Source organism: Mastomys coucha, unplaced genomic scaffold (assembly GCF_008632895.1).
Source record: "Mastomys coucha isolate ucsf_1 unplaced genomic scaffold, UCSF_Mcou_1 pScaffold21, whole genome shotgun sequence".
Lineage (NCBI taxonomy): Eukaryota > Metazoa > Chordata > Mammalia > Rodentia > Muridae > Mastomys > Mastomys coucha.
Genome location: NW_022196904.1, coordinates 123,145,208 through 123,157,738, shown reverse-complemented (window position 1 = coordinate 123,157,738; position 12,531 = coordinate 123,145,208). Strand labels below are relative to the sequence as shown.

The window sequence follows — 12,531 nt, the reverse complement described above, 5'->3', positions numbered from 1 at the left end:
TCTAGAATACATATGGTACATGTCTACAATTATAGCTTTATGTTCTGTTTCCATCTCCTTTACTGGTCCCCAACACACACATACTCACACTAGGGAGGAAGAATAGGTAAGGATAAGAAAAATGGACAAATTTGGGACAGTGTACTAGAGGGTCCAAGAGCTGCCATTTCAGGTTTGGACTTGGATCACAAATAAAGCTAATAGCTACAATTCCAGACCTCCTAGAAAACAGCTGGGGTGGAAGGTTCCAGAACTTTATAGTCATCACCACTGTGGGCTCTGTGCTTTTCTGCATTTTTATTGATGTGTTTATAGGGCCAGGGGCTTGCTCCCTTCCTTCTCACTCTCCCTGGAAGTGTTTGGATAAAGGGGTCCTGTCCAAGGACAAGTTCATAGGCTGGAAAGGGATAAAGGTGTAGAAATTATTAGAGGCTTCACTTCTGCCCAGGCCAGTGTCCCTCTAAGATACACTAGATAGAAGGTCTTTTCAAAAGCTAATGCTGTGATTCAATCTTCAGCTGACTGGATGAATCTATCTTTAGTAGGTGAAGAAATTAAGAAGCAACTAAGAATAGATTGCCCACCCCTCTTAGGACTCCAGGAGCAACAGCACAGTCACATTCCTAATTAGGAAAAGACCAAGTCCTCTTTTCACCCATGGGTCCCCTTGCCCAGCTCCTTTATGTGCTTGTGACATTTCTCAATACCATGACCACATATCTCACAAGAAAAAAGGAAGGAAGGACTTGTTTGGCTTATGGTTTGCAGATGCAGTCCACCATGATCTACAGACACAAGTACCAGGAATGTGACAGGAGCACTTGACTAAAGCCCCTCATGTCTCTACATCTGCATAGAACAGGAAGCAGAGGGAAAGATCCTGCAGAAGCGGGGCCATACCCCTAAGGCCCATCCACTAGTGACTCACTTCTGCCAGCTAGGCCCTGCCTCCTAAAGCTTCCACAGCCTTCCAAAACAGCATCCTAGTAACCAAGTGTTCTAACACATGAGAGAGGGGTCTACGGGAATACTAACATTCTGGTCATGCCAGCCAAAGCATCAGCCACACTATGGCAGAGATACGGAGCCAAAGAGCTGGCTCCCTGAATAGAGTCAAGGCCCAGCAGCTAGGCCTTGTTTCTGGTGAGGAGTCAGATGCAGCCTTGGGAGTTTGATTCTTGTTGACTCAGACTGGAAAACAAAGGGAATTCGCTGACTCGTCTCCTTGCCCCTTCTAATCATCCCTCAATGGGTCAGCCTGAATTTAAAGTGGAGTAAGAACCACTGGGCTGGAGTGCTTTTGTTGTTTTTAATATAACAATTAGGGCAAGCTGCCTGACTCAGAGCAGTGGCCGAGTTTAACTCTGGAATCCAATCTCCTATGTCTCCTTTCCAAGATGAAATATTTGAGTTTGTCCTTTGCTGGCTACATCTAAGGAAGGATTATCTTTTATGCTGTCACTCCTAATATGGCCTGTGGGTGACCATAGGCATGCCATGTGGGGTATTCAGATTCCCACAGAAGCCCTGGGGAGATGGCCAGCTCTCTCAGTGCCTGCAGTGTTTGGTAATAACATATCTGTCTGTTGCTCACATGTTGACTGGAAAACTGCTTGGGCCATGCACTGTACCCACCATTGAGAATACAGCAGGGTTAAATACAGGCTCACCTAGATGAGCTGGAGATTGGATAGACAGTCTCTGCTCTAAAGGCCAGGTTTATAGAGATGAAGAGAAGGCAAGATGTCTGAACATACCTATAAGGACCACTTACGGGAAACCAAGGGAGTTTCTGAGGCCACTTACAGGCTGTGCTGTCCTTCTTACTCTAAAGGTCTCAGCACTTGTAGGAACTCTTACAGGTGGGCCTTCAGACCAAGTGCAGTAGCTGTAGGCCTTACGATAGCAGCTGTAGTTCCACTATAGCTGGTATAAATCCCAGCCTGGCTGGAGTGTTTCACCAGACATGTGGTGTAGGGGTAAAGCAACAGACACAAGACCTGCACACAGTCAGGCCTTTTGGAAGGTTAGCCCATCACCATGATGACAGCGCTTACAACAGTCCTTTACTCCGCAGTGCCTCTGAATCTTATGTATAGACAAGAGACTGGGCCACAGCTGGAGTGGGTACATGAGTACTTCAGGAGCTGGACTCTCAAGGCTTGGGAGTATCTATCAAAAGCACAGGTCTGCTCACTCTGCCTACCCCATTCCCTTTCCCTCCTGGTATCTACACGAAACCCCTTACTACTAAAGAAGAACTGGAGCTGGACCTTAGAAACGAATGAGGGTGTGCAAGTCAAGGATGCTCCTTTCTCTCTGGCAGGTCAGCTTCTCTTGCCCTCCTCTATTCCTTAAAACAAACTGTGCACAAAGCCAGCATGGGAGAGCAATAGATGGGAATACTGTAGCTGACTTAAGTACATGCTTGCTTTAGTATTTGTGAAAATGGCTTGCATCTTACAGATTACTTCTCCACACTCGGTTTCTGTAGATCTCTAAAACCCCAGTAGAGTAAAAGCCATTCCATTTTACAGATTAAGCACTGAGACACTTGCAAGTCTCAGCCCAAGACTTGCAGCTCAGGTTGATCTCAGCAGCATCACAACTACAGATGGGCTTGACCTCTCAGGAGATCACAATGAACAGGCGTGTGACTTCCCTCATCCAGATTCCAGCATAGCTGAGTAACTTCTGTGGCCCCCAAGGTTAGGCCTGTGCAGTTGGTCATCAGACATGGTTCTTGTTAGAGCTGGGGAGCACAGCCCTGGGACGATGGGCGTGCCCCCAACTGTCTTCTCCACAGATGCATCCTGGGCACACACACACAGGGCTAAGCATGGGGCGGACAGCTCTGTGCCCACACACAGGCTGCAAAGCAAGCCACCTTTCCCTTTGCTTGAGGTATGTGCTCTTGTTGGGGACTGATGAGAAAATAAAAGCCGGGCCTGACGAAATGTGGACTGGCTGGCGTGCAAGCAAACACACACATTCACATACACACTCATTAATTTCCTCTCTCTCTCTCTCTCTCTCTCTCTCTCTCTCTCTCTCTCTCTCTCTCTCTCTCTCTCCCTCCCTCCCTCCCTCTCCCTCCTTCCCCTCTTCTCCACCCCTCTCCCTCCCTCATCTATAGTTTTTTTTTTCTTCCTTTGGAAATGTCTCCTTTCTCCTATGATCCCATGAGTAACATCAGCATGAGACCCTGCAGGAGAGTATGAAGTGCAAGCCTCCATTGTAGGTGGAAGCTTTTTCAGAAAAAGGAGAGAGAGGCTCATGAGGGTGCAGGGCATATGTCCCTAGCAGTGGGGCATAGTGGGGAGCCTGCCTGGGATGAACAGGCTGTGGTGGTTCGGAGTTCTGCCCTGCCATCAGCCACCTCTGTGACCTTTAATGGCAGTTTAACAATCATGACCTCAACTTCCACATCCTTTGGGCAAGAAGTTAGCTGGAAAAGCAAGGTTGGCCTTAGATGGCCCCAACTTCTTTCCAGCTAAAAACGTCTTGCCTTCAAGCAATGAATCAAAAGGATTCACCATTTTGACTATGGCAGCAGTGGCCCAGGCCCTTGGGAGCACATCGAAAGCACCATTCTCTTAGCACACCCTCCCAGACTCTGTCTTCTAAAAGTCCTTTTAAATCACAAAGTTGGGCCACTTTTGCTACCACTTCAGCATTTAAAATCCCCTTTCTCCTAGTCTATAGAGAGGGGGATGGCAGGAGTTTGATTTGACTTCCCGCAGGGCATGGAGTTGAGGGCTACCAATTTTCAGGTTCAAGAGTTGTTACTCCAGCTTCCTGTTACCCACCATTAGGTTTGATTGATAGTATTAAACAGAAGGAAAACGGTATTTTACTGGAGCGAGGAAATGCACTCGGTTAAATAATAAGTATATAAAATGCACAGTTAGAGCTTTTGTGAAGGGAGAGATGTAATTTTGTGGTTGTGCATGTTCAAGACTCTCTTCCACATGAGGTTTTGTTGGGAGAAGTAGAATGCATTGGATCAGCAGAATGAAGCAAAGAAGATGGTCCTAGGAGGGCATGTTCTCGTTCAGAGCATCTTTAGAGTCAGGGGGTGTGTGTGGTTGCATGCTTTGGGGGGGTAGTCAGAGAGAAGAGAGGGTTGAGGTCTGAAAATGGCTATACAGAGACCAATAGCCACAAATACCCAGCAAAGGCCACTATGGTAGTGCAGATCCAGGGTTCTCTGGATTGGGCACAGATCTTCTATGACCACTGGCTGCCTGTTATGTCTCCTTCTGTGTGGCACATCCAGAACCTATGGGTCGAGTGTTCATAAGCCTAGAAGATCTGATTGCTCTGAGCATCTGAGAGTCTAACATAGAGACCAGCTGATTTCAGATACAGGTACATACTAGCCTGTGGACCAAAGTGGGTTTTGCTGGTTTCTAATCTGTAAAGATCCTTTTGCCTCTAACCCTGCCTTAAGAGTCAAGGTCCCAGCAGGGTCATAAAATGTATCTCTACCACAATCCAGTTTCTCAACCAATACTTGGAGGGCCCAACTTTGTCTTTCTGAGTCATGAAGTTATCCAGACAGTGACTCACAGCTTCATCAAAATGAAATCATGTTCATTTACATGTGGTGAGTCATGTTGAAAAAACCTGAATTTCAGGAAATTGGAATTGTCTGGGAGAATTGAGTGACTGTGCTCTGCAGTCTAAGAGATTAATCCCTGTCAGGAGCAAGCAGGGGCTCAGGAGCTGTCTAACTCAGGTAAATTGAGAAGTTTCGAGCTCTCATGACAACTGAGATGGGTAGGGTGGTTGACTTCAAGGAATGGTTTATGAACACTAAACTCTACTTCCCCTGCTTCATAAAAGCAATATTTCAAATTATTGAACTGGAAATTAATTTGATACTAATTTGTTCTCAGCCCGTGCTTTAATAAGCTTGTATTCCTGTGTATTTAATTAGAAAGTACACTTGATAAATAATCCATTAACAACAGAGCCTGAGAACAAATGAGTTTCAAATTTCAGAAGTCAGTAATTATTGTCATTGTGTGGTTTATCACCCCCTCCCCCAAGTGAGGGAAACTCTAAGACAGATCTCAAAGGCTAGTCTTCCTGCTCATCTGGGCAGCCTAGATTCCAATAGCAGTTGCTATGCTGTCCTACTCAGTGTCACCTTCAGCTTTGACATGCCTGCAGGTGCCCAAAACTAGAATCCCCACCCGTTCACTCTCAGCCCGTATAGCACAGTCTGGGGAGGGGACCAAGATCCCCCTGATGCCCTGAGATATTTCAGTCTAGTTATATGCATCCCTCGTGTTAGCAAATTTTTACATGACTCCCTGAAAGTAAGGGGAGAGCGGAGACATTCAAACTCTACACAGGACGGCAAGAAGGCATACTCCTGTCTGTGTCTCCCCTCCCTGATGTTCTTCTAGATATCTGATGTGGCTGACCAAGCAACCACATCCCCTTTCAGTCCCCTAGCTGAATTGGACCAAGCCACAGCTTACTGAAAAGGACAGTCTCTTGGAGGGGAGACAGATTGCTAGGCATTCCATGCTCCTGTGTCAGCATGCGTGCTCCATGAACTGTGTGCTTCCTCCATCAGCCACTGCCTTTGCCATTCTCCATCTGTAGGTAATTCCTTCTCCAGCCCTGGCCTCTGGACACCAGCTGTCCGTACTGCAGCCTACAAAGTAAGATACTCTTCGACAAGAAAAAGAAAGCAAAGTTCATCACAGAACCTGGAGAACATTATACTGCATGAAAGAAACCAGGCACGGGGCCATGTATCGCAGGCTTCCATTTACATAAAATGAACAGAGCAAGCAAATCCATAGGGACAGAAGGGAGACTAGTGGTTGCCAGGGGTGGTGAGGAGGGGCTGTGGGGTTCCAGGTGTCTCTGTGGGGTCGTTCAAATGCTCTGGAATGAGAGGGTGGAGATCGTTGTGCATCCTTATGGGTTTCAGTGATGGAGGACTTCAAGTACCCTGGTGTTCTAAACAGAACACCATTATAGTGCTGACATGGCATGCTTTAAAATAGTGAAATGTGTGGTATGGGAATTTAATCTTAATTGTAAAAGAGAATTAGCTCTGCAGGCTATCCAGTTGTCATGTAAAACAATTGTAATTAAAAGAGTGAAATTGGCTTAGGAGTGGACAGCTGAACCTTCCTTGGTGGACTATAAAACAGAGAAGAGCCATAGACATACCCTGAGTATTCCCATATGCTGTGTTTAAACGTCTCGCATGCTTGATCACTAAGTCCTCAATTTGGTGGTACTATTGGGGGAGGCCTTGTTGTAGGAAGTGGGTCACTAGGGCTAAGCCACTCTCTACTTCTTTGTTGTCACGGGGGAGCAAGCAGCATCCCTCTCCCACTGCCAAGAAGTCCACCATGCCTCCCCTGCCTCAATGGACTATGAGCTGAAAGAAATCCTTTCTCCTTGAAGTTTCTATCAGGTATTACAGAAACAAGAAAAGGCACGAGCACAGCACATGACAGAGTGTTGGGAGAAAACTGATGAGCAGTGGTGACTAATAGCTGGTGTGAGCTTGTAGGAGACTAGCCCTGTACTTCCAGGTTGTAAATAAATCCTGGGGAGATTAAAGAGCTACTCTCAAGACTATGTAAATAGAAGAAAATAAAAGGCATGTACCCGTGACCTCAAAGAAAACTGTCTTTAGTAATACAGTAAATTTAAGGGGTGGAAGAGACTCTGGGCCAGAGTTTATAAAGCCAGATACTCTGGGCAATGATGGTCAGGTTCAAAGAATTTTCTTGCGCAATAATGGGGAGAAAATATTGACATCCTGAATCTATATAAAGGACTCTAAAATCAGAAAATAAAAACTTCAAACAGCACTACCTGTCTCTCTGCACCTTCCCACCTCCCTTCATCCTTTGCCTTTTAGATGGCCCAAGAATTTTATCTTCCTATGTTGTTAAGATGAGATTATCTTAGTGAATTTCTCATCACGTCATGGGTTTCTGTTACTCAAACCCATCTGGTGTTTGTTTGTTTGTTTGTTTGTTTGTTAATTGATGGTAATGGTGGTAGTGGTGATGGTGGCAGTGGTGGTGATGGTGGTAGTGGTGGTGATGGTGGTAGTGGCGGCGGTGGTGGTGGTGGTGGTGGTGGTGGTGGTGGCGGTGGTGGTGTTGGTGATAGCGGTGGTGGTGGAGGTGATGGTGGTGTGTGTGTATGCATGAGTTTATATGTACCACATGCATTCAGGAGCCCATGGAGGCTGGAAAAGGGTGTCAGATATGATCCCCTGGCACTGAATTACAGATGGTTGTGAGGCGCAGAGCCAGTGCTGGGAACCAAACCCCCATCCTCTGCCTGAACAGCAAATGCTCTTAGCCACTGAGCCATCTTTCCAGCCCCGGTTGTTTTCCTTAGCAAAGTTAAGATTGTCTTTGTGAATGACTGATGACTGGGGTAAGGCACCTGTGAGGTGACATGGGCATGTCAGAGGCAGGCTGAAACTTTATTGTCACTTACAAGAGATGGTCCCTTTCCTACGAGAAGCTGGTTTGCTACAGGCATTCTGGAGTCCTGGGTGAGGAATGCTGGGTATGAATGGCCACTCCTTGCCAATCAGCTGTTTAATTGGAGATACCACTCAACCTTTTTTCACCAGTACAATTAACCTTGAATCTGGAGAAAGATCTGTCTTCCCAGGTGGTGTCTATGCTGGGGTTTCTTTGGGGGATGTCACCTACTGGGATTTTTTTTTCTTCTGAGACCTCCCTCAGTGACTTTCTTCCTGATACTCTGTGTGTAGGTGACTCTGAGATCTCTTCTTTCACTCTTTACCAACCCAGTCTGCTCTGCTGTTCCTAAGCCATCCGTTCAGGCCTGGGCTTAGTGCATCTCACAGTGGACTTAAATACCCCATCATTTCCTCTGCTTATTCCGGGAGACAGTTTACATGAGAGTAAACCAGGGGTATCAGGGTGATTTGTTCACTGCTGCATTTGGTACTGCAGTGGGCATCAGGGCTCTCCTTGATGGCTGATAGACATGTGAGAGTGGAGGCCGATCAGGCATCTCCAAACCCTTCTGATCGTCTCTAAGCAGGTCTGATACTTCAACCATAGACTTAGGCAAGTCACATTGGGCTTAGTGTTGAATGGTAAGGCAGCCTGTATCATACAGTATAACATGCTCTATAGCTAATGTAAGGAGAGGGGATTAGAGAAATCTGGATGATTCTAAGATGTGTTGATTGATTGACTGATTGATTGATTTCCCCTTGATCCCTTTCAGGATCATTGTTACTACCATGGACATGTGCAAGGTGATGCTGCATCAGTGGTCAGCCTCAGTACTTGCTCTGGTCTCAGGTAAGTGGATGTGACTGATGAAGCTCCAATTTAACCAACTGTAGACCACCCCTGTCCCTGCACTCCCTTGAAGGCCCTGAGAAAAGACACCGTGGACTCACATTACAGGAGTTCCTCAGCCTGGGCAAGAGGGATGAGACCTGCATAGCTACTTACAGCAGCACAGCTGACCCAGGATCTTAGCTTCTCCTTCATTTTCCCCCTCTTTAAATTCTGTTCTCTGGCTGGGATGTTGGGGTGGGGGTCTGAGAACCACAGAACTAGCTGTTTTGGCATCCAAGCATGGGCCTGGGCCTGGGGCTCAGTGGTAAAAATGTTGAGCTACACAAACCCATCAACCCAGTCTCCTAACACTGCGAGAAAATGAAAGAACACAGACATTGCATGAAGGATCTTTTATGTTTGTGGTCCTGATGCTTAAAACCTCCAAGTGCTAAGAGATATGGTATTGTTTATTAATGTTGTAACAGCTTGCTTAATCAAAACAGATTTAATCCCTGCCTTCTCACTAAGAAAGAGTAAACACTAATTTAACATTGACCATGTGGAGTTGACCTCAGGCCCACCTGGGAAGATTTTTCCTGATGAACTGTGGATAAGAGTAGGAAATGACGACCTTCTATCACCCTGGAATTACCCGCCTCCCATCCTTCCAAATCAACCAGTCACTGCTGGAGAAGCTACTTGTCTTGACTTTTATTTATTTATTTTTATACTATATTTGTGTGTGTGGAGTTATGAACTGTCATCTGCCCACAGCACCAGAGTGAGGCTCTGCGGGAGGGAGGAGAGAAAGACCTAGAAAATGTACCAGCTTAAATGACAGGGTGGGCATATGTTTTAAATGTCCACAGTAACTGCCATCTCTGTGAGTTCTGTGAGGATTTGGGGAGAACAAGACACACATTATACACATGCCACAGCCTACAGACACATAACAATACAACACACACACAAATGAACATGTAGTCAACAGCTTAATACACACACACACACACACACACACACACACTCTACATTGCTTTACACAGCTTTGACATGGCATTGGTGGAGCACCACTGAGCTTCAATGTATCTCTTGGTCTGAGAAAGGAAGGTGTTATCTTGTTTTCATTTACTTCTCTCTGGTTACTCATTGGTTCATGGGACACTACCCTATCTCCAGTGCTATTCTAGGCCTTGGGAATACCAAAGTAAATAAATACTGTTCCTGGGAGAGCACCTACTAGGAGGGCTCAAAGGATAGAGAGTGGGTGATAGACACCATCATGAAGAGGAATGAAGCTGATGAAAAGGACAAGAGGAGAGGAAGTGGTCCAAGATGCAAAGATGAAGGCAAGGCACAGACATTGTAGGAATCAGGAAATAGCGTGCACACAGTGCTAGAGCAGAGCAGCAATGTGGCTGGCTTGGCTGGAAAAGGAGAAAGAAAGGTGGCAAAGGAAGACAACATCAGAGGGGACAGTAGAAAGAGCACAGTGATGAGGTCTGACACAAGAGAGAGTTTGGGGTGTACAGGAGCCAGGGTTCATGGAAATCAAGATTGATTGTGGGAGAGACACAGGTGGGCAGAGCTTGGAAACAAAATGAGGGCAAACCTTGTCATGGTTTGGATAGGACAGGTCTCTCAAAGGCTTGTATGCTGGAGCATTTGGTCCCCAGTTGGTGGTGCTGACTCGGGAGGTTGTAGGGCCTTTAGAGGGGCAGACTAGCTGCAAGGAGTGAATCACTGAGTGGAGGGAGGCTGGACTTTGTAACCCTTCGATGCTTCCAAATGATCTCCCCATCTCCTCCCCAGTCGACCCAGTTCTAAGTCACTCCCATCAGCTGTCAAGAGAGTATACCCTAAATCATGAGCCAGAATAAACCTTCCTCTCTTTAGCTTGCTTCTTGTGGAGTATCTGATCACAGCAACCAGAAAAGTAGTCCGTGGGGTGGTGGTGAATAGGCCATTGGGGGTAGGTAGGCTGAGACCGTTGGCTGATACACAGTAGTCAGGCAACAAGCCAGCTGTGGGACCATGGACATCTCATTTGCCCTGAGCTCCATCCTCCCAGGTGTAAAGAAGAAAAAGACATCTTCAAACTGGCTTGAAGACAGACAACCTAACGGAAAGGCAGACCCTGGCCATTGAAAAGTTCAGAGGGCTTCAGGCATGGTTGGACCTGGGATCTTAAAAAGTAATATCAGACTTGATTTTCTCTCTAACTACAGCTTTGACTTTCTTCTGTGCTGGTTTATTCTAAGATAGTGTCTGACTGTGTATTTGTTTGTTTGCTTGTTTTTAAATTTTAGAAAGATTTTGTTTACCTTATTGTAATTAATACAATATTACAATAGTACAATATTTCTCCTTCCCACTCCTCCCTCTAAGCCCTCCCATCCCCTCCCCATGCTCTCCTTCAAATCCATGGCCTCTATTTTCACTTACTGCATGTATGCATACACATATATATTCATAAATATAACCTGAGTCAGTGTTTTAGCTTGAACAACCACACAAAATCCCACAGAGTAAATGACGGAGACTTCCCATAGCCCAAGATACTGAGTTTAGGATCAAGGTGCTGTCATATGTTTACTTCTGAGAGCTCATCTCTGGGCTTTTGTTTGGCACTGTCTAGATATACACTCATGATTTCCTTCTGTGTGTGTGAAGATAGAAAGCTCTGGTGTTGGTTCCCTTTATGAATCTTTCCTGTGACTCTGCCCTCACTCAACTGAACTTCTCATTTTTCAAAAAGCTCTAATCCTAACACTACCACGTTGGAGGTTGAGTGAATTGTTGGTGCTGGGAACTGGCACTTAGACTGTAATGAGCATAGTTTAGTTTTTGTCATATTGAATTATATTTTGATGGCCAGAAGCAGCTGGCATTAGTAAGCTTATATTCTGAGGGGGTGGAAGTAGAAGCATGAGGATCTCTCAAGTTCAGCAAATGCCCCCCAAGTGCATCTTAATTGTGCTGACTGGATCATTGCCCACCCCTGAGAGAGTCAGTGGCACATGGATAGATGCTCTGGCCCAAATGTTATGTGTCCATACCCAGGCCAGGCTGACACAGGTAAATAATAGGAAAAAATTGACAGCATCAAGAGCAATGGTGAACATTAGCAAGGAGGACAAAGGGAAGCCAGGAATGCTGAGCATGCCATGACGGATCAACACTGAGCTCCCTGGTCAGTGGGGGCATCCAGTTGTCAGGCGTCTCTATGAAGACATCAAATTCTAGATGAGTGAAGAGAACAAGGTAGACACATTTGATAAAAAGAGTTTATGAACCAGTGACTACAAGTATCTGGAAGTACTGGGCTAGGGGTTCCCAGAGTAAGATTCTGATGTGGGACCTCTCCTGGGGGCATACAAAGAAATATTTATGTACCCCAGATGGAGAAGACATCCATAGACCTGAGAAAGGCTTCTACCCCTATAAATTGCTAGCAAGCCAATGCATGTGTTGGATTTACTCACAGGAACATGGGTGGCACCACAGGGAAATCCTTTGTGCAACTTGTAGATAGCTACTACAGAAGAGTTTCCTAACCCACTGCCCATTCCTTACCTTTCTTGATTTGTTTAGCTTTACCATTTAATTTCTTGAGATAAATAAATATATGGATACATAGCCCAGGGTATCCTAGAACTTGGTATGTACCTAAGGCTTACTTGAATTTCTAATCCTCCTGCCACTGCCTCCCTAGTGCTAGGAAAATGAGCATATGCCACTACACCTGGTTTCTGTTATCCACCTTTAAGCCTTGTGAGTCGTATGATCCTTCCCCTCTCACCATGAAGGAGTACTCATAGCACTTATCATACTCAACCCAGAGGAAACAGCTGCACAACACATCCTAAGGGGGTAAGCTGCCCCAGGTACCAGCCACGCCAGCCACCACATACTTCATCCTTCCTGCACCACCCACTAAATGTCAAGTCCCACAAACTGCCTGAACTGTCCAGACTCCTATAAAGACACAGGTAATACCCATGTAGCAAAGTCACCCAGACACAGCCATGTCTGCATCTGCACCCACCTCTCGTGTCCAGGTCCTGGAAAGCATTTCTTTCCCCGTCATTAGCCACAGACTCCAGAACTGTCTGAGGAATGTTGTGCAGTCACTGTGACTGTGTTCCTGCCTCCCCTGCCCCTCCTCAGCCCCTCCCCAGATCTTTATGCCACGCTAACACAGAGC

At 46.1% G+C, this 12,531-nt stretch overlaps 1 protein-coding gene across 1 annotated transcript in view; it reads left to right on the top strand.

The window, feature by feature from the left end:
- The window catches only part of Adam12 (ADAM metallopeptidase domain 12), a 335,037-nt gene that overhangs the window by 221,501 nt on the left and 101,005 nt on the right, over positions 1–12,531 (top strand). The window contains exon 5 of the mRNA XM_031388629.1: positions 8,263–8,339. Within this exon, the coding sequence (XP_031244489.1) occupies positions 8,263–8,339 (77 nt within the window). The remainder of the gene's footprint in view (positions 1–8,262; positions 8,340–12,531) is intronic.